Source organism: Dicentrarchus labrax, unplaced genomic scaffold (assembly GCF_905237075.1).
Source record: "Dicentrarchus labrax unplaced genomic scaffold, dlabrax2021, whole genome shotgun sequence".
Taxonomy (NCBI): Eukaryota; Metazoa; Chordata; class Actinopteri; family Moronidae; genus Dicentrarchus; species Dicentrarchus labrax.
Genome location: NW_026136722.1, coordinates 14,779,957 through 14,802,679, shown reverse-complemented (window position 1 = coordinate 14,802,679; position 22,723 = coordinate 14,779,957). Strand labels below are relative to the sequence as shown.

Below are 22,723 nucleotides of genomic sequence, written 5' to 3'. Positions count from 1 at the left end.
CACTTCACGCTGTGGGTCGCCTCCCATAGTTTTTTTTTTTGGACATTTTGTGGCCACTGGAGGTTCTCTTAGAGCTTGGAAAGGGAGGTTGAAGCGAGAGAGCTGCAATCTGCAACTATCTGCAAGAGACAAAACCGATCATGGAGAAACAGCCTTCAGTTTCTTTGCACCACAAACCTGGACAGTCTCCCGGAAAACTTGAGGTCTGTTCCAACTCGCAGTGACTTCAAGGTTTAAAACTTTTCTGTTTGCCACTCCCTCCATTTGAATTCATTCATATCTTTCACTGCAATACCACCTTAAATTTTATAATCATATTTTGTGTTTTTATATCACATTTTGTTTGCTTCATATCTTGTTTGAATGTAATGTCTTTTTTTTTTATTTCTTATAAAAAAAAAAAAAGCACTTTGAATTGACTTGGTACTGAAAGGTGTCAGCTTACCTTTCATGCGATAATGACCTTGTGAAGAAATATTTCTTCTATGTCTGGATCATTGATGCATTACAAGACCTTTTAAAACCATGTTACCTGTTTAATCAGTACGTCAATATTAAAGTAACGTAACTTGATTACTTTACGTTACTTTTGGATTACCTCAACGGATGTAAATAAAAACAAGAGAGAAGAAATGTCAACAGAACAATGTAACCTTTAAAAAGAAGATGGAAAGATTTTTTAGCATAAAATGTATTTTTAAAGAAACAGTGATGTATTTTAAAATTGTAATCTAATAAATAATCCCAATTTTTACTGAAAATAAACTGTAATTTGATTCTGTCTTTTTCTCTTACAGTGGGGGGGACAATATAACCGGACACTGTAGTTTCAGGTTTTGAACTGTGGGAGGCGGCACTGCACCCCGGAGGATCTTTTATGCACAAGAAGAAGAAGAAGAAGAAAGAAAGAGGCCGTTACGTCACATTTTGTGGGCGTGTCGGAGTGTCACTTCCGTAAAAAAAAATACAACAAATGGTCATGCTAGCCGTGCTGCGTAGACAGTGCTAATTTAAGCCGATTTTATGTTATATTTGTGTTTAACTGGTCCCACGATTCAGCTGGCAGCCACACACGACCAGGTCAGTCCACATTACGTTCCCGGTAGCTGGCGGCTGGCTGGTTGAGGTTATTTTCACGTTGTTATCTTGACGTTACCCAGCTAGCTCTAGCTAAAGAGAAAGCCCTGTGTGCACACTGCTTTTGTTTTGGTTCTGAAATAGGTTGATAGTGTTGGTCAGAGATGGTTGATTTGTTGTATTGTTGGACTGTTAGCCAGGCCTAGCTCTTTTGGGCTCAGCAGAACAAACATTTGTGTTGATTTTAATACAACTTAAAGCTTTTGAAAGCAGTTCATTCTCGCATGAATAACGTTGTTGCAGGTAAATCGCGGATCGATTGTCAGATTGTACCGTTACTGTGTGTGCATGTGGGATGTTTTCTATGTATAGTTAATGTATATGAGTTCTTAAAGTGGATAAAAGGGGGAGAGCGAAATACGACTTGTGTCTTTCTCTCAGTTCTACCAATTTAATTGCAGATCTTCAGTGTAATAAGTTTAGTATTTGGATGCTTGAATGCTTTTTAATGTAGTGCAGCTCATCTCTCCCTGTTGTTGTGGTTACTTTGCACTTGGATTTAAGAACTTAAACTAAAAGTAGTGCCCTACTTCTTTGGTTTAAAATGCAGGTAAAGTAAGTTTCTTGATGGTCTGGGGAAAGTTCCTGCAGTGGAAACGCCCTCGCTGTAGACTTTCTGCTGTACCATGGAGGTCTCGCATCTGTTTACACACTAAAATCTGTCCCCTCTTCTTGTCCAGATCCATGGTGGCAGGTTCAGCACTCATGGAACCGTCCACTAAGCCTGGGGCCAACCAGGTGGCCGATGTGGTGTTTGTCATCGAAGGGACGGCAAATCTTGGACCCTACTTTGAATCTCTAAGGAAAAATTACATACTTCCTGCTATTGAGTGAGTTAAAACTAAAACACTCCTCCTCTGCTAAATGATTCCTTTATTTTTCATGTTATCGTGTCTAAATGCCTCTGCTTTTGTCGTTGTTTCAACCGTAGATATTTCAATGGGGGGCCCCCAGCAGAAACAGATTTTGGCGGGGATGTAAGTGTTATTTTTTTATGTTTCAACATTCATAACATTCTTTGTGAATGGTTTTCAGATAACAGATAAATGTTCCCGTGTTTCTTTGGTCCTTCTAGTATGGAGGGACACAGTACGGTCTTGTGGTGTTCAACACAGTGGACTGTGCTCCTGAGTCATATGTCCAGTGTCACGCACCAACCAGCTCTGCCTATGAGTTTGTCTCGTGGATCGACAGCATTCAGTGAGTTATTATTACAAACATGACATTCTTGTGGTTTCATATTGCCTTACTATTGTAACAGTTCAATACTGTAAATGAGATTTTGCAAATATTCAATGTTTTTTACACAGGTTTATGGGAGGTGGAGCAGAAAGCTGTAGTCTAATTGCAGAGGGACTCTCTGTGGCCTTGCAGCTCTTTGATGACTTTAAGAAGATGAGGGAGCAAATGTAAGTTGTTTTTTTTTCCACACAGCTCACTAGTCCTTTTCTCTTACAGTCTACAAATTTTAAAGTACAATCAACACACACAAATGGCGGGGTCATTACTAGGCAATCTATTGCTCCTTTAAAAAGTATTAAACACTTAATCGCCTATTGGACCTTAGAACTAGGTCCTCTGTGGTCATTATAAAGTAATGAAATCTGTGTGAGCGTTTGGGGTAACACAGCCTTGTTAATGGACAGACTTGTTGTCATTTGTTTGCTTGATAATGCCAAAGTACTAAAGGCAAGAAAACCATGAAAGAATACAGATACATTATCAGGGATGAGATGATGTACAATATTATCGCGATAAAAACACATTTCCATTATTGTGATAATCGTGAATTGGAATAAACGTCAATATTTTCGCGACTTGACTTGAAGAAGCTCCCATACAGCATACAGTCCCATATTGCCTGTCACCGTGGCTGAAGGCTTGTCCGTTACATCCTCCACACATTTTTTTTTTTTTACCAAATGTGTGGGAATAGAATTTATTACAATATAAGATACATGCAGATGAGGTAAAGGTGTGACGTATATTTTCATGGTTATCGTGATAATATCGTGTATCGCAATTATTTGGGCCAAGATAATCGTGACATTAAATTTTCATATCGTCCCATGCCTACACATTGAGTGTCTCCATTGAGTGTCTCCACTGAAGCAGCTGTAAACAGATCCACAGACTTTACTTTGGCTTCTCTAAGTGGCAACCACCACCCCAACATGGAAGTGTTTTACTGGTTATTTCCTCTGATGTCCACCATAAGCTCCAATAAAGGAATGATCCACCAAAGTCTTACATGAAATTTGAGTTAAAAAAAGAAGGTAACAACTCTCAACTCAAATGGCTATGTTACTCCTTCAGGGGCACATGTAGTGATGAAAATCACAACTCTTTGCTTTCTCCCTCTCTACCTTTGCCAGAGGTCAAACCCACAAGGTGTGTGTGCTGCTGTGTAACTCTCCTCCATACCTGCTTCCTGCTGTGGAGAGTGTCAGCTACACCGGCTGCACAGCAGACAACTTGGTCAAAATCATCAGAGATGTGAGTTATCACTGATATTGTCTGCATGAGGATCTGTTGTCAGACATAGAATATAATATTTGTATGTATGTGTGTCATTATTTTTGAGTGTATAATTATTCTATAAATGGGATAGTGTTTGTGATATTTGTATTGTACTATTTGTAATGTACTCTATTTAATAGGTGAAAAGCAGATAAAATATTACCATTTTCATATTTCTTAGAGGGGAATTCACTTCTCTGTGGTGTCTCCTCGGAAACTTCCGGCACTACGGGCCTTGTTTGAGCGGGCGTCTCCAGTAGGAGGTGCAGTTGAACCCCATACAGACTACAGTCAGGACCCCTTCCATATGGTCCTGGTGAGAGGCATCTCGCTTCCTGGTGAGAAACATCGTTTAACACCTTGTTTGTGTGGGGACTACTGTGCTCAGAAGCTATTCAATTGTCTTCTTAAATAATAATAATTATAATTATTAGACTATAGTAGTTTTAATAATAATTATTGTATATTATTGTAGTGTTTGGGTAAATAAGCAGAGCTTTTTTGGGGTTTAAGGAATAATTATTATAAATCACAAAACCCTACAGGTGGCGATAGATAGCTGTTTCACAACCCATAACTTACTCAGTCACAGGGTAAAATACGCCTGATAAAATTGGTTTTACTGTATGTTTGGATCATCCAAGCATTAAACATCGGATGAAGTTGGCGACTAACTGGTGCAGAAAGTTGAATATCTAGCAGCAAAACAGATTTCTTAGGAGTGAGTGGAGACCATCCCAGAGCTAACAGAGGAATATATACTGGACTTGGATCCTGTCCAAATGAAATCTAATGTTCCTCTGTCTGCTGGATGTGTAAATAGGCAACTTTATTAGGAGAAGATGTAAAAGCTTTGTATTTTTCTGTTGGGTGTGGGCCTTGTCTGTCTATAAGTGGCCAAAACAATCAATTAGTGCAGCTTGAATCATGGAAGCTACTTACTTTTTATGTTATGTTTATCTTTAAGAGAGCTGCACAGGTCTCTTATGTAGGTTTGCCGTATCCAGTTATGATCCTAGATGGCTCCAGTAAGTGCAGATCACACATTTACTTAAGGGCTGTCTACACCAAAACGATAACCACAGCAATAACTATAAATGTATCTTTTTAAAAATCATTCAGACTCCTCACCACAACTAGTATAACAACAATAACAGTGGCTAATGATATCGTTGGGATCAGTTTCAGAGCAATTTGATGAACGATATGCTGGTGTACAACTTAATAATCGCTCATCAGTGTGGTTAGTGTCATCATTATACTTATTGTTTGTATAGTAATTGTTCTTGGTGTGTTATATGTAACAACATGCAGAATAGTGTACAGTTACTGTTTCCCAGTTTTAGCAGCTGCATTCCTGTAAGCTTCTTATCTCCAGACACACTTTTTGATAAGATGTTACACCACCTTTTCTTTGGGCTGCAAATGACGAGAGTAAAGCTTAATGTTGTTATCTCGTTCTGTGCATTTCTCAGTGTGCCTCTACAAGCTGCAGACTTTCCTCCAAGCTCCAGTCTGGTTTTGTTTCTTATTTCATTTTGGCATGATCATTTTATTTCATTTTCCTACAATTAAATCCCTTCTAAAATAATTGTAAGATACTAGTTGCTAATCTCACACGTGTTAATTGCTGCTGGAGATATTTAAACTTTCACACTGTTCCACTGTAGGATGATGTGATTGATCGTGTGAAGTCATTCTTTAGTTTGCAGCAGCTTCAGCAGTCGTAAATAAAGACTTTTTGAGCTATTCCTAATGCTTACTCCTACACTTTTTTTTGCGTAGGTGTGCAGTTCTTAGTAAACACCTTCACTTCATGAAGGACTATTTTACTCTTACATTGGGACTTTGGAGCATTCTGAAGTTTACATCTCAGAGCTTTGTAAAAACTCTAAGCTCATCACACTGTCTGTCTCCACAGTTTCCCCAGGTGGAGGACCTGGGCCGCTCAAACCTGTCCTCCCTCCTCAGCAGCTGTCAGTCAGTCAGGCTCCACCCATTACCCAAGCACATCCCTATCAGGTAATGGGCAAGCAGCCACGCAGCATACGGCTGCCTGGAGACCTATTCCCACTGCCTGCTTTTGGCTCGGTTTCAGACGGTGGTGTTTATGTTCCTTCCCTAAAACGTTTTACCCTGCATTGTGTTCCTTTAATCTGCTTGCTGACAGAATCCGGCACCCATGACTCCTGCTCAGGTGGCTGCAAAGATGGTCGTGGAGGCAGCCAACAACCAGAAGGGTCGCTGTGAGTTACCAGTGCACTCAGTGGGCCTTTGTGAACAATTTATGTTACCTGAGCTTTTAGTCTCTGTGTCTGCGTACTGTATGTGTGACTGTGTTTGTGCCTATTACAGTAAAGCTGTTTTCACTTTTTCTGGAAAACAGTATTCCAAAGATGGTAATGCTGTTGCTGTTCTTTGTTTTTGGTATTTAATGGATGTTATCCCTATGGTATTCCTTGTATGTATTTTAAAGTGGCATCTGTTGTGTTCCCTCTCCCTTGTCCAGTCCCAGGAATAGTCAATCAAGGTCCTCCGTTCACCAGTCAGCCAGCCATCCCATCAGTCCCTGGGGTGAAACCCAGCATAGCAACAGTCACTACAGCAACACCGCCCATTGTGCAACAGCAACAAGTTGCTCTCAATCAGCAGCAGCCAGTCCCGCCCCCAGGACAATCTGTACCCAATCTGCCGCCGCAGGCCCCACCTCAAGCGCAAACCACGTCGAATCCGCCCCCAGTGCCTTCAGCACAGACCATGGTAAGTTGTGGTAATCAAGATTAAACCAATAACACCTCCACTACACTAAATACACTTTGCTTTCTTGCCAAGAGTTAAATGAGAAGATAGTTGCTGTCTTATGGAAGGTTATGTCAGTAAAACTCCAGGAAGTTACAGTGCCCGGTGCTGAAATCAGTTCCCCAAAATGTTCCTTTTAATAATGCAGTATGTTTAGATAAGCGCTGCAAGCAAGTGTGTTTCATTACACAGGTAGTATATCTGACTGCCTTGTTATTTTTCACTGTCATATATCCAGAGCATACCAGGAAAGCATAAGGAAGAACCTCACAGTTTCTTAAAAGTCCAGGTTATGGGAAGCTCTGGATTAGAGTTCCTGTATTAGAAAAGAGCTTATGCGGCATCTCTTTGTTGCATTTGCAGAATTATCTTAATTCTCTTAAGGAGGTGCTAATGTGTTTGTTACATCTCTTGCACTGTAAATTCTAACTTTTGTGCATGTTCAGCTTGCTCTAAATATTTACCCCCAAAGCCATATATTGTCACCCTTTTTAATTTTCAATATTGTTCTAATCCCTATTAAGGGTTTTAACATATTTACTAAGCCCTTGTAAAGCTAATTGCATAATCAGGCACCAATCAAGCTTTTATCGGTATGAATGTGGTGTCCTGTGTAGACCAACTTTTTCAGATGAAGATGGATCAGGGTCAGACACCCAATTAATGGTGGTCCTCTGATTATTTGACAAACCACAGAGTAGAATACAATGTAATACACTGGATCACCAGTGTATTACATAAATTCAAGTCAGATTTATTAATGGAGCACTTTTAAAGGACCAGTATGTAGGATTTAGTGGCATCTAGCAGTGTAGTTGCAGACTCCACTCCCTCTGTAGATAAAAACATCTCATTCTAAGGTAACAACAACACAACAATTCTTATTTTCAGTTGATTATACAGTAATGAACACATATAAATATTATATTACGGTTCTACCAATAGATCCCCATAAATGTTACACACTGATCCTGTTTTACAGAGACAAATTAAAATACACATAAACAATTATAACACAAATCGATAAATAGCTATACCAGACGAAATTAAAATAATTGTATTCTTCAGTTCATAATTAAGAGAACTCAATTGTATACAGGTGGGTCTTTTGCCAGGATTTAAAAGTAGTGATAGATGGGGGAGATCTGACAGAAAAATTTGATCACCTTTGGATTTTGACTGAGAACTAGGAATGATAAGCAGCAACTTATCAGAGGATCTGGTCATGTAGAGCTCTGAAAACAATAAAAGAATCTTAAAATCAATTCTACATTTCACTGGCAACCAGTGAAGGGAGGCCTATTCAGGGGAGATGTGGTCTCTCTTCTTGGGACCAGTGATGAGTCTTGTTGCTGCATATTGATATAGCTGCAGGCCAGCTAGGGAAGACTGACTGACTCCCACATAAAGAGAGTTGCAGTAGTCAAGACGTGAGGTAATAAAGGCACATAAGACAGCCAGGACTCCAAATAGCAGAAAAGGCTTCTTTTTTTTTTTTTTTAACAAAGCTACTGAAAACAATGTTTTTGTTTGTCAAATAGTCAAAAATGACACCCACGTTTCTGGGAGGCCGACCACACTAGTCAGTAGCAGTAGGGAAACGTGGGTTGGACCTGGCTGTGGTATGAAAGCAGTATAAGGCACGTTCTGGCTAGCTATCTCTGACTGGTGATTAGATCCTTTAATGTGAAATGTTTGCTGTTAACCTTGTGTTGAATTTTATTTCATTATGTTTTTGATGAGATGAACATAGCCAGTGATCTGTGGACAGGATAAGATATATTTTTACTGTCCCCCATAGGGAAATCTGTTTTTGAGTCATATTGCACACATAGCCAACATCCTACATGACCTATTTGAGTTGAGAATCTTAATGGACATAGGCAGGAATACGTTTTTATAACGGTTGAACCTTCTCTGGGGTGTGAGCTGGAACTCTGGGTGGAGAATGTGGAGTGGAGTTTAACTCACGGCACTCAGCTGAAGACTTGATACACTATTCTCACCCCCTTGTAAACACTATCAATGTTTAAATCATATTGATATTTTCAAATGTAAGTGGCCCTGCTCAAGTTAGAAATCTGAAAACCAAGACTTTAATCTATGATGCTGTAGCATCAGCAGCCTAGAGCTGAGTTTGCAGACTAACACGCTGTCTGAAGTCTAATATCAAAATGAATTTTAAATGTTAGTACTACTATCAGATCAAAACCAGACGATGTTCCCTTTTCCCTAGAAAATCATTGTTGTTTTTTTCAGTTCATTCATTAATTCCTCTCTCCACTAGTACAACATATTTATATGAATATATATACAATTGTCTAAAACTAGCCAAATCTAATATTTAAATATGTTCCGGTTCAATTAGCTCTTGTGCAGCAATTAACTTAATGAAATCTTTCTTTCTTTGAATTCTCAAGTGCACTACTCTTTTCTGTTATGGTTCTAAATTGTACTAGCACACTATATGTAAGCCTCTCCTTCTCTATTTTCTTGACAGCCTGGTGTGTCTGGAGCTCAAGGCAATGCAAATCCAATAGGACAGCCGCAAGGTGTGGCCAATAAAGTTGTGGCGTGGACCGGGGTTCTGGAGTGGCAAGAGGTAACAAGTCTGACTTTTAATTGCTGCAGAGTGGTTGGGGCCCTTAAAGTAAAGCTGTAAACTAAAGTGATATTAGAAACCTTTTAAGAGAATGTGTTGTTAAGAGCAATCTCTGCAGTTTAATTAGAATCACTTATAGTACTGACAGCTGAATGTCAGGCTGTCTCCCCCCCAAAAAAATGCACAAACCAGCATTTAGGATAAAGGAATTCAAAATATGCATGTTAAAAAATTTACAAAAACTTTGATTATGTATGTTTGTTTGTTTGTTTGTTTTTAAGTTATACAGTTTTGAAGTTTGGGTTTTACATGGATTTATGTGAAAGAGTTTTTCTTTGCCCGGACACGGTAACTTCCTGGAATCTCCGCTGGTTGCCTGGCAACCTCACATTGACGACATAACTTTAGGAACAAGATTTACATTTTAATCAGTGAGCTTTAGGGTGCTGGTAGGCGGACTTTGTAACCTTCACATAGAGCCAGACTAGTTTCTGTTTCTCTCTTTTTCCAGTTTATAAGCTAAACTGACCCGCTGCTGGCTCCAGCTTTATATTTACTGAACAGATATCAGAGTGGTATCGATCAACTCATCTAACTTTCAGCAAGAGAGAATGAGCGTATTTCCCAAAACGTCAAACTTTGGTGGTCTCATATCCCAGCCATAAATAAGTCAGTATTGGGCAGCTGAAATAAAAACCAGCAGCATCTGATAACTAAACCTGTTATCATCACTACTGTCTAGGACCGATCACTGTGCTAAGTCCTAATAACCACCTGTCATTGATTATTCTACGGTATGATTAATTGCGCATCATTTTACTGTCCTACTACTATTGGTTTAGCTCAAGGTCAAATCGATTCAGTTTACAGTGGCAGTGCTGAGCCAGGAAAATGCATGTTAATGGCTTTTATGCGACACTCATGAGGCCTTCAAGTGTTTGTGTTTGGTGGACAGACTCGGATCAATTGCCTGTATCGACTAAAGTCTCATCCTGCCTCTTCTGTTTGTCAAAATTATCTAAGTCAGTTAAATGGGCAGAACTAAGAGTGGGAAGCTCAGGAAACTCTAAATCTTGTCTGTGGGCATGTACAGCCGCAAACAACCTGACTGGACAGATTAGGAGCATAAAACATTGCTTTTAATCTGCCATTTACTTCTGTAGTTCACTCCTCAGGCTTTCAACCCTGCAAGTCTCTTCTGGATTAATCTGTATTGTTGAGGAGAATTGCGGTACAGACACTAAAACTCGTTTGAAGAAATAGTTGTTGATAAAAACTCTCACAGGGGATGCCAGCACACTTGGCTGGAGCGCGAGTACTGTGTTATCAATATGGCTGAATTTCAATCAGTTAATTCCTGAAAGCTTTTGTCGTCTAAAATGTGGGGTAACTTTCCAGAATGGTTTTGCTCACTAATTTAAGGTAGATGCGTTTGAATAGGACTGTTTTATTACTGTCCACATCTCAGGCTCCCTTTCAGTCCTGCTTTATCAGGCCCTGGTAATAAATAACCCATTTGTCTGCAGAGAAAGCCCAGCACCAAACATTTGTAATGGACAGCACAGGGACTACAGTAGGGCTGACTAATATGTGATTGATTGATCATTGATCCAGTATTGAGGCCCTGAAGATGAAGAGTGCTGGCTTTCCCCAATGGGATTGCTGTATTGATGTGCTTAGAAAGTAGTTCTCATTTATTTTTCTTTCATTCTTGACATTTTGCTAAGGAACAGGTTGCCTGCAGGTCTTTAAAAGTCCATTTATTCGTCCATTTTTTAATTGCTTGTCCTGATTGGGGCCATGGTGGCAAAAGGGTGAGCAGGGCAGCCCCACATGTCCTTTTACTCAGCAATATTCTTCAGCTGCTCCAAGGACAGCTGGAAGATGTAATCCCCCAGCATGCCCTGGGTCTTCCCTATTGTGCTCAGCAGTCATTCCCAGAGCACCCCCCTGAAAGAGACAATAAAGCCTGATTTATACTTCTGCATCAAATTGACGGCGTGGGTAGCCTCGTACTCTACGACGTACCATATGTAAAGTTTTAGAGCTTTTATTACCTGGTTGAAATGAAAGCTCAGTGGTTCTGACGGCTTTTTCTTTTGGTTTGGTCATAGAGCATTTTAATAATCCCTTAAAATCCCGCTGGATACCTGTAAAGCATTGTTTGCCATGTGCTCCTCCACGTTCTAACTTTCCTCCTCTTTTTGTGGCACTCCTTTCTTTCTGTCTCTGTTAATTTCCGCAGAAGCCTAAAGCCCCTTCTGTGGATTCAACCACCAAACTGACGCGTTCTCTGCCATGTCAAGTGCATGTTAACCAAGGGGAAATTCTGTGAGTAGCCAATCAAACACTAGGGACTTTATCTGCAGTAAAGTGGTGTTTCGTGCTCACAGTTTAATGCTGCCATTGTGTCTCTAAACAGGAACACAGAGCAGTGGCCACAGAAGCTCATCATGCAGCTGATTCCACAGCAGCTACTGGTGCGACCATTTCTTGGCTTTTGTTTTACTGTGTCAAAGTGTTGCAGTGACTTGTTTGCAGCAGCAACTTGTTTATAAATTATGCACAACTAAGTCCTCTTTTGCCTGCTCTTTCCGTAGACAACCTTAGGTCACCTCTTCAGAAACTCTCGGATGGTTCAGTTTCTCTTCACCAACAAAGACGTGGAGTCGCTGAAAGGCCTGTACCGCATTATGGCCAATGGTTTTGTAAGTAGCCTTTCCCTAAGCCTAAAATGTTTGTTCCCCATGTCCTATCTATCATTCAGCATACCTCAATACATTTTCCATGAGTGACAACTGAGTGCAGGTCCCACCTCTGTCCAGTAGTTGGGCTGAGCATGCAGTATCAGCTGTGTTGCAGTGTTGCAGTAAAGACTCTAGAGGGGGTTCCAGGCCATACATTTAGTCACCTTAGAAGTAGATAATATGATATAAAAATGGTTTACCATCAGTTGAGACAAAACACTTTTTTATACTTTATTTACAGTTTTCAGTTTTACAGTGACAAGATATATTGAAAAGACAGATACAGAAAAATCCAACAACTAATAAAACTGCCAGACAGTTTACAAGATTCCATAAATAGTCTTTCAAAAGCATATACAATATTAACATCCCGGGGAATGAGGTAAAGTAACATGGACAAATGAATCGAGTTAAACACCGCACACACTCATGTAGCCAGGAAGGTCAGAGTCTCTGTGGATGTGGAGTAACATGACACTGTGCCAAAAAAAATCTCTTAAATATATTCTTTGTATTGGGTTTGTGCAGACGAGGTCTTTCCATTTGTATAACAGACAAGACCTCCTTGAACCAGTGTGCAAAGCAGGATGGAATAGTAGACTTCCAGGTCACTACTCCTAAGTGCAGAGCAATCTGCATGTTGTACGGCATGCAGATTGCAGATGGCCAGATGGTTGGGCTGAATGTCACTCAAGCCACTCACACTATACAAGTTATATAATGTAGGGCAAAACCAGAAAAGATGTGCTAGTGATCCTTCAGCTGAGCAACACTTGTCACATTCAGAAGACGCTGATGGGAAGATGCGGGTCAGTTTGAGTAATGCAGTCTATGCATTGCCTTGTACTGGATTAACCTGTAGCGTGAGCTAATACAGCAACAATGAACCCGGGACATTGCCCCTTCCCAGAGCTCTGCTGATATCTCTGAATTCCTCACTGACCCAGGCTTCCCTAATAAGATCTGAAGAAACCGAAATAGCAAAGCAATTTACAAATTTTGATACTAGCTGCTTGGAATCTGGAGGGAGCAAGAGATTTTCAAGAAAAGGAGGAGTGGTGGGGGTGGACTGAAACTGTGGGCACTGACTTGAAGATACTGGGGGAAAAAATGTGGAAGATTGAACTTAGTACTTAATTTAGTAAATGAAGCAAATTGGCCATCAATATACAAATCTTAAAAAGTTCTGATACCCTTCTCTCTCCAGACTCCGCACACACCATCTAACTCTCCAGGCTTGAATTATTTATTTGGCATATGGGGGTGTATATTGAAACAAGTTTGGCAGTCCACTTTTATCGGATTTAATGTTCACAAACAATTCTTTAAGGTTGAGTTTCGTTGAATTGACTTGTCTATCAAGGCAGAACTGGAAAACAAAAGAGCAGGGAGTGAAGAATATTCAACAGCAGAAGCTTCTAGCTGTAACCATGAAGGGTTCCTTTCAGTCTCTGCGCCTCCGCATTTTCAGTAGGTAAGAGCCCTGGAGTTAGACGCCCATTAGTAGTGTTTAAAAATAGGCAGACCAAGACCACCCTCCATAAGGAATCTATGTAAGTGAGCATTTGGATATCCAATGTGATTTGTAGCCCCATATAAAGGGCAATATAATAGAACCGAGCTTATTAAAACAAGGATGAATTCAAGTATATTGACATGTTTTAAAAAAGATAGAGAAACCTGTGTAGGCTCACCATTTGGATTGCATTTACCCGTCCAATCATGGATAAAGGCAGGATTTGATATTCATTTTGAGTTTTTCCACTGATACTGTGTTAAATTTTAAAATATGCCTTGGGTTCTTGATCAGTTTCATCCCCAGATGGGGGAAACAGTCCTTCACTACTCAGGAAGTCTTAAGTAAATTGATCCACTAAAGGCGTAAACACTTTAATTGTTTAGTTTTGATTCAGTTCTAGAAGACTAGCATAAGGATAGGGGGTTTTGTCAGTGTGGTGCATTGTTAATCAGGTAATACCATTGAGAAATAGTAGAGGCATTAATAGTATTCAGTCCAGCTGAGCCATGCCTCTTTGCCTGAATTTGATTTACAGCCCTGGGAAAGCACAGTATGAATTAAGTTAATACCATTTGCATTCAATTTATAAAACCGATATGTTTGATTGGGCAAAGGATCTCAGGAGTAGGTTATGTCCCCAAGCCCGAGCCCATCCCATAATTACGACGGAGTCCCGAGTGAAGGTCTTAAACTGCCCTGTGACCCTCCCTGCAGGCCGGCTGCGTCCACTTCCCCCACACCACTTCGCCTTGCGAAGTGCGGGTGCTGATGCTGCTCTACTCATCCAAGAAGAGAATATTCATGGGGCTCATCCCCAACGACCAGAGCGGCTTCGTCAACGGCATCCGGCAAGTCATCACCAACCACAAGCAGGTCCAGCAGCACAGAGCGGTGAGTGGCAATAGGAGGAGGAGGAGGCGGAGCTGGTGGGCAGAGAGGAAGGTTTCAGTGTGGAGTGGGGAGACCAAAAGGAGGTGATAATGAGAAGGCATTATGGAGGAGCGCCCGGGAATTGAGGTGCATTGTTTACGGCATTAAGGTGCATTGTTATTGACATTTCATTTAGCAAGCCCGGTATCTTCACAGCAGCCACTAACGTCTCTCACTCTAGTAGAGGCTAATGGGACTAGCATTAGCTAAATTCCTACTGCAACATTAGCTGACTGTTGCACTCCCAGCTCATTATCTCTGCTTAAGTGAGGAAAATATAGGTGCAATACATATGAACTCTGTATGTTGAATTTGTTGCACACCTCAACAAAATTGTTTTCTCAACTCTGTGCATTGTGCAGTGTGTTGGGTTACTGTTTATGGTAAATAAATTTTTTGTTGATGTTGTCATAGAGGTGGTCTCGTCTCATGTGTGCAAATTAAAAGGACAAAAAATTAGAAATGCCTCTCAATATAATGTAGTCAAAAATAGCTTTAACTCTTTAAAAATAAAATAATAATATAATTAAATCTGTAAACATTTCCAAAAATGTAACCACAAACTGAATATTATACATTTAGTAAAAGCAGAATTTATGGCTGAGCTGTTGAAATGCAATGGATTGTACGGTGACCACCGAGTCTACATCAATTACAAATAACAGATTTAAATTTTAGCTGCTTAAATCACAGCGCCTAAAACAATCTCAAAGCTAAATTTTGTAATTGTTTTTAATTATTACACCCATCTTTGAGGTGGACTGTGGTGAAACACTGGAAATGTATAGATTTAGTGTGGTATGAGTACTGAAGAAGTAGTCTTGGTGGATTAGTTGGTCAACATAAATAGTATTTTGATGTGCCATTAAACTTTTTAAAATCCCTTTTAAGCAAAAATTTTCACAATTTCTTACATTTACAAACCTAAAACCTATTTGAAATATCTTGTTTTACACTTATTTCGCTGTAAATACAACAACGAGCCTTCATAAAAACTACTACTACTATTATTATTATTATTATTACTAAGTATTCACACTAGTTGCTAGAGTCTGAAAATGTGGAATGTTGTGAGATTCAGCTTTAAACAAAGCACAACTTGGCTAGATATGAATTTTTCAGTTCAGGCTGCCCAGCTGTTAACATTACATGAGACACACTTTAGGAGAAGCAATGGAGTGGCAGTGGTGTGTGCCAACCTTTAGGGACAGGAGCAGAAAATCCAGAGACGAGGCCCCTCCTTCCTGCCTCTCTGGTAAAGGTAGACCAGTTCTTGTCGCTCACTTCATTACAAGTTACAAACGCTGCTGCCTTGTCCACATGATATGAAATTTAAATTTCACTTCCCCTCTCTGCTCATCTTCATCCCTGGAGACAGGGTGATTTAAAATGTGTCCTCTGGATTAGCCGTCTTTTCCATCACAGGGCTCCACTCCAGCTTATTGCATCCAGCGAGGAGGGATGCTGCATAGCTTTGAAACAATGCAGCATCCAGTCACAGAGAAGCAGTATGTCTCCATTTAAATAAATGAAGCCTGTTGTCAGGTTTACATGAGTAAGATTACATTTCTCCTCGCAGTCTGCTCTCATCAGCGGTGATGGCACTTGTTTACTCAACCTGCTAATTTTATGTCTTTGCAAAAGTGCGTCAGCCATATATGTAACTTGAAGCCGTGTGTGTATGAGCATCAGGGCATTTAGAGAAGGCAGAAGACATGAAATTGTAATGAAGATTTTTTTTTTTTTTCTGCCTCTTGTGTATCATCACATATTCAGTGCTGCATTGCTAATAGGGAAGCGCTACAGCAATCTTAACGTAATTAAAATTTCAATTTGGACCAGTAGTTAAGGTTTCTCTGTGCAAAGCCCTGGAGTGGCATTCTTCGGGAACAAGATTGCAGTGTGTTCTGTTTACAGCAAGACGAAATTGAATATTTTTTCCATGAAAAGTGATGCAGGCCCTAAATCGTGATCCGGGATTTTACAGGTTACTGGGTTAAAGACAGGAGATAAATCATAGACAGGAGAAGAGAGAAAGAGGCAGCTGTTTTGTTAGCTCCCTCAAAAGACCTAAAGCTGTGTGTTGTGCCGTTATTGTTGGTCAGAAAACACACCGCGCATTAGCGCAATCCCAGGGTGATTTGTTCAGATTCAGCAAGATGGATGTGTGGAGGTGTTTTTTTCCATCACACTTTTTTTTCTGAGTCTGTAGTTAATAATTTGTGCTTAGAGGGGGGGATGAAACACCCTTCATTCCTCCTTGTCTCTCCCTCTGTGTGGAAACACACAAGCCACCTCAGCACAGTTTCAAATTTTGCCTTTTTAAGCAGTTATATCTGTCTTGTCTGATTCCTGTTTTTAAAGTGCAGGACTGTGCAAATAAAATGAGAAATAGAGTCAGATTATTCGGAATAATCAGAACCTTACAGGTTGGCAGGTAAAGCAACAGGTTACTCCATTTATTTTTTTACTCTGCTTTTAAACGATGGTTGGATATTTTATGACTTTTTTCACTCCAGACTTTGCTGACGGTTTTAGTCATCAAGCTTCAGTTTGTTTTAAACTGTGAAATCCAAAATAGCAAACACCTCAGCAGGTGGTGCTTGAAGTTAAATCTCCACTGGTGTATCATCGTATCCATGTTTGTGTTTGCCTTCCATCTGCACACTCATGAACAAAGAAAGTTAATATTTGGTTTCAGCCCGACACTCTCAAGGTTGTTAGCACAATAAACATCCATTACATGCGGAAAATATGTCGACTGAAAATATAGATTCTAGATTCATTGTGATGGTACAAGTATTTATATTTATTTGGACAAGCGGTTTGGCCAGAGGGTTGTTAGATGAGCTTTTTAAAACAGGTATTTTTAAGTGTAGGTCCACAATGTCTTAAAAAAAATGTGTGTAAGTGATGTGGGACAAAACATGCATTCCTCATCCCTACAGAAATACAGAGTGAAATTTGAAATCAATAAGACTTTAACTTTTGAAGATGCCCAGTTGATTTGTCTATCTCAGACTGCCGTAGTCCCATATGAGCTACAGCTGAATGTATAGAACACATTTCTGCACAAAATGAGGAAATCGCTCTGAGAAGGATGAATTTATATTGGGGAACTTTTAAGGTGTTGATGAGTATAAAGGTGAAGCAGAGCAGTGCTAGAGAAGACTGCATACTGTGTCTATAAATAAAGCCGATAAAATGTTCTGTTGTTCTGTATGACGCTGTTGGGAAAATATCTTTAATGCTGTTTCGCTTCTGTGCAGCAGTTGGGCGGTGGAGGGGGTCCAATGCAGCCTGGTCAGGTTGCCCCCAACCAGAACTTCCTCAACAGGCCCCCTGGCCCCATTCCTGTCTCCCACGGCAACGTCCAGCAGCAGGTAAATGAACCCACTCAGCTCTGGCATGTCTACCTGTGTTCCCACACCTGTGCTCCTCCCACACTGCCTGTTGTTGACGCCTTTACTGCACCAGCACCCGCTGATTTCTGCATGCCTTATTGGTAACCCTTTCCTCCGCTGTCCTCCTTCCCCCCCCACATTTCCACCATTCTCCCCACTCCTCCTTCTCTCTGATCTGTCCTATGTCCAGTCTGTGGTGGTGGGGATGCCCCCGGTTAGTCAGGTCTCTATGATGGAGGAGCAGCAGAGGCAGAACAACATGGTGAGACCTGCAGTAGCCTCTTAACATTAACAACATGTGTCCAGGGGTACTTTTTCCCAATTTTCCAACACAATGTCCTTTATCTGTATTTTTTTTTTAATGTTGCCCATGTATAGTGTCAGAAATAAAAGTAAATAACGGAGTAGGATGCTTATTTAAATGATGTTATAGTCAATCCCAGCCTTTGTCGAACTAGTAGACATCCTGTGTTTTTCTCATTGTGAGGAATACTGTGTACAAAAACACACACACACACACACAAAAAAAAAAAAAACACACACACACACACACACAAACAGACACACTGTCACTCCCATCCTTCTGTTCAGCATAACACTGGTGGACAATTTCCAATTAGCATGTGTTGGCTTTACCAGTCCCTGTTGAATGTTCCTCTTGTTGCTTGCCATTGAAAAAAAATAATATTTCATTGATAACTTGCATGCATACGTTTGTTTCTTTTATTGCACAGGAACTGTTTGCACTGAGCATGAAGTGATACAAAACCAATATCAGAGATAGACCTCGTCCAAACATGATGGTTTACATCCACACTGTACAACTGTTATCTTTTCTATGTATCTTCAGAATCAGATCAGAATCAGACATACTTTAATAATCCCAATATGGGGAAATTACTTGTGGGGGGGAGAAAAACAAGAGGAGAGGGGAGGAGAAAAAAAGCAAAGGCTTTTCAAAGGCTGCGATAATGTAATTTAAAACTTTAGCTTCACTAATGTCAGCCATAAGGTGTTAAGCACCTTATGTTATTTTATTACGTTATTTTCAGCATGCAAGTAATCTTGTGAAAAGACAGGACGCAACCACTCATTGGACTTTTGGAACTTTGACGTCAGTCATTAAACACACGGAAGATACCAAGTTATAAAAAATGTATCACAAGTAACAAAACCAACAGGAATTTTCAAAGTTGGTATCTTGATGAGCTGTTTTTGTTTTTATAATAACTCATTCATAATTGGTTTTCTTCCATGAGATGAATCTGATGTAAGATGTCTTAAACTTTACTTCAGATGACAATGAGAGCCACTGGACCAGCCAACCAGCAGCCGCCAGTCAGCGGCGCTCCACCCAACCAGGTCGCACAAGGCGGACAGGCCCCGCCCCAGGGTCCCATACTCCGCCTCTCGAACCCCGGAGCCAATCCCCAGCTTCGCAGTCTTCTCCTCAGCCAACAGCAGCCAGTAAGAGTGCAAGAAATGTCTGAGCGAATCGCCCTGCAGTAAATGTCTTGCAGGTTATCATGTGACCCTAACTGCTCTTCTGGAGAGGTTAACGTGGCTCTTCTGTCTCTGTCTTTGCAGCAGGGTGGAGTGTCTCACATGCCAGGCATGATGGCTCACCAGGGTTTAGGGCAGCAGTTGGTCCATCCAACACCAGGAGGGGCTCAAATGCAGGGCCAATGGAGAGGGCCCTTGGCAGGTCAGCAAGAATCTCCAGAGATGGAAGGGGGAAACAGACATTTTAGAATATAGGTTATGGAGACTTATTACACACGTAGGTTAAAAAAAGTAATAAAAACAACCAAAAACTTGCTGGAAAAGTTATAGGATTATTTTTCACAACTACAGAAACAAAGTCTAAGTTTTTTCATTTTTTTTTACTACATTGCCTGCCAACTTTACACTACTACAGACTATTTTTCAAAGCATAAAGTAGATTTTTTTGTTTTGTTTTGTGTTTTAAAATGTTTAATGTTTTTGTACAGTTTCACATGCAGCAAACACAAAAAAAAAAAAAAAAAAACACAAACTTTCAGAGACTTGCTCATGTTTGGATATTCCATCCCAGTGTGAATGCTGCCCAAATTTATATTTGTCAAACTTACTTTATTTTTGTCCACATTGATCGAAAAAGTTTGCAGAACTTCTGGTGCATTTCTATATTGATCTAAAGCTCCAACTTTGAAGATTTCCATTGCTAAAAGATTAATTTCCTTTTGGTCCCGTTCAGACAAACACAAGGTGCACTGACGATGAGTTAAAACCAGTGAGAGTGCAGATTGGTTTTCCCAGACCTTGTCAGTCATTGGTTGCCCTTTGTGTTTTGGCAGATAATTCGCACTGCATGTCCTCCAAAAAAAAAAAATCAAAACACTGTATTATGAATCTTTTTCACCTTGGTCTCTGCAACAAAAATGAAACCTCCCCCACCCAAACACTACCGGTGGCATCATTGAACTGTGATGCATGAAGTTCATTTGTGTTTATTTTAAGCAATATGTGTGAGTGGGGGCCTAACTTACTAAATTGTCTTCAAAGACAGACATGGATAACGCGCATGTGGCTTTGCTCATCGTTTGTTGGTCAGGTTGGATTTTCTGACAGAGTAGGAGAGTGATACATTTTATTTTCTGGAGACTTACTTTTTAGACTTAGTCATCACATTCATGCACGATTTAGGCATTTCAAATCACTGAAGAAGACAAATGATAAAATACCTTGATCTTTACCTACGTCACTCACATTTTAAGGGCCTCTAATTTGACGAAATAAATGGCTGCATGGGAGTTACGAATAAAGATTGATATGATCTGGAAAACTTTGTAGTAATATAAAACATTGTATCCAGATGTAGGGGGGAAAAATGTGACTTTAAACTGCAAATATCATAAACTCCTCAGTGTATCTTTGATATATATCTCTTAGTTTTCACAATCCTGCTTCAAAGTCTATCTTTAACACCAGTATGAATTCTGAAAAAAAAATCCCTCTTCTAAATCTCTCTTCCTCTCTCCATCTGTCTCCCAAATGCCCCGAACCTGTGTGCAGGTCAGATCCTGATGTCTGGAGGTCAGAGAGGCGCTGTGCAGTCCAGTGTCATGGAGGATGAAATCCTCATGGACCTTATCTGATTGAGCATCATGGACACACCAACAGGATTTTTAGTTGAATCTTGGCAGCCATTTGCCTGTTTTTACACACATATATCAGCTCTGTTGCTTTATTTCCACAAATGTTCAACATAATTAAGGAACAAATCATGAGTAGTTTCTTCTTTTTTTTTTTGTATGGGACTGAGCAGCTGAAGTTAATTAGGGGCAGACAATGCGAGTATTAGTTTTTCATGTAAATGGTCAAACCGACAGCATGCTAATCCTCCATGCTACACGCTGGATGAAGCCAAACCAGTGGAAACAGTCAATTATGTAATGCTTCTGGAAACTCTACTTTTCTATAAGTTTTCATTGTATCATGGAAATCTGAAATAGTTATTGTAAAATGAGATTTAACTTTTTTTCTGTTTTTTTTTTTCTTAATTGATAAAGCTGTTTGATGAGGACAGAATAAACTTAAGGAGCATAGATGTATTGAAGAAGTCGTTTATCATTGTGAAGACGTTTTACTGTTGCACATGATGATGATGATGATGATGATGTGCTGGTGATGGCCAGCCAAAGTCTCCACAGTCCTGCCTCCCCGTGTGAATGCAGCTTGGACCCTTAAGGTGAGAGAGAGACTGAAATAGACACAGTAATAGATAGTTCAGTGTCTTTTTCTGCCAAATAGTGTCACAGTGTTAATTTTAACTACTCCAATATGTTGGGGAACCATAGAGAGTCCCCTTGTGCCAAGTAGTCCTACCAGATGGCATCAGTTGGCCATGTTTCCCTTGGCATAATGTACAATCAGGCTGACCGCATGCGCACACGGCAGAGACTACATATATGCCCACAGTCTGCTTTAGAAACATGCCCTCCCGTGCACGCACGATGCATGCGCGTTAAATCCTGCACATCAACAAAACACTATCCTGTCGGGTACCTGACAGTGACGTGTGTGCTCAACCTGCAGAACCAAGCTGGCCAGGCACGGGAAGAGAAACGCACGTGAACTTTGCTCAACCTCACACATGCGTCCGTCAGACATTCACCTATCGGTTTGGACAGTTTTTTTTTTTTTTTTTCCTCCACACTTGGTCACTGTGTACACACATACACACTCACCAACAGGAAGTGATGTCAGTCCCTGTCACCTGGGAGACAGAGACGGTTGCTAAGATACCATGACAGTGGGTTCTTGTTTCTGAGCTTTTCCTCAGCCCCGCTTTCACATGGACTCACACAGATAGACACTAGTCCCTCAGTGGCTGGTGTTCATCCCTCCCATCCCTTAATCACTGGCCGGCCCTCGGAGCCCGGCTTAGCCTCACTTTATCTTCCTCTCTCTCACTCACTCTCTCTCCATCTCCATCTATCTGCCTCTATCTCACCATCGAGCTATTAGCGCCTGCCTGAGCTCATAAGTTTTTCAGTATCTCTTTTATTAAGAGCAAAATTGTTCACAGGTCCATATGATGAACTCCAGTGTATATAGGCTACATCACATTGATGCTGTTTATAATACACTCCTCTTCAAAGAAAATTCCATTATATTTCCCCACTATAGCACATGGTGTTAGTATGTCATTATGGTGATACTGTTGGTGTGTACAGTACATCCATATTTTATTCACACCCAGGAACCATACACCTTACAAACTTTATATATAACCTGTGGTTCTGACAAAGAACGTGGATCCGATTAGGTTTTTAAGGCCTTGCTGCATAAATTAGCATTTTAAAGAATAAAATTAGATTTTCTAAAAACTTGCACAAAGTGAATATAAAATGAAAAGTTAGGAAATAAATGGCAGAGGACTTAAAGGTCCAGTGTGTAACATTTAGGAGGATCTATTGGCAGAAATGAAATATAAAATTCAGAAGTATGTTTTCATTAGTTTATTATCACCTGAAAATAAGAATCATGTTTTCATTACCTTTTTAGAATGAGCTGTTTTTAT

The 22,723-nt window shown here is 40.3% G+C and overlaps 1 protein-coding gene across 4 annotated transcripts; it reads left to right on the top strand.

The window, feature by feature from the left end:
* The first annotated feature begins 919 nt into the window (after positions 1 to 919).
* On the top strand, positions 920 to 21,245 carry med25 (mediator complex subunit 25). Of its 4 annotated transcripts, none has more exons than XM_051388708.1 (20): positions 920 to 1,080; positions 1,818 to 1,967; positions 2,069 to 2,114; positions 2,213 to 2,337; positions 2,448 to 2,546; positions 3,513 to 3,633; positions 3,839 to 3,995; positions 5,579 to 5,679; positions 5,828 to 5,903; positions 6,167 to 6,417; positions 8,957 to 9,058; positions 11,304 to 11,389; positions 11,481 to 11,538; positions 11,659 to 11,766; positions 14,039 to 14,215; positions 17,527 to 17,637; positions 17,849 to 17,920; positions 18,955 to 19,125; positions 19,246 to 19,363; positions 20,713 to 21,245. In XM_051388708.1, the coding sequence occupies exons 2-20, from the start codon at positions 1,822 to 1,824 to the stop codon at positions 20,793 to 20,795; spliced, it is 2,208 nt and encodes a 735-aa protein (XP_051244668.1). In that variant the 5' UTR covers positions 920 to 1,080; positions 1,818 to 1,821; the 3' UTR covers positions 20,796 to 21,245. The 4 variants fall into 4 exon arrangements, with proteins under 4 accessions (XP_051244668.1, XP_051244667.1, XP_051244671.1 ...); XM_051388707.1 differs by having other exon boundaries at positions 17,524 to 17,637; XM_051388711.1 differs by lacking the exon at positions 17,849 to 17,920.
* The last annotated feature ends 1,478 nt before the right edge of the window (positions 21,246 to 22,723 follow it).

Coding starts and splice junctions, on each gene's coding strand:
- med25 (XM_051388707.1), top strand. CDS start 1,822: ATGGTGGCAGGTTCAGCACTCATGGAACCGTCCACTAAGCCTGGGGCC. Junction 2,115..2,212: donor AAACAGATTTTGGCGGGGAT/GTAAGTGTTATT, acceptor TGGTCCTTCTAG/TATGGAGGGACACAGTACGG. Junction 5,680..5,827: donor CCCAAGCACATCCCTATCAG/GTAATGGGCAAG, acceptor GCTTGCTGACAG/AATCCGGCACCCATGACTCC.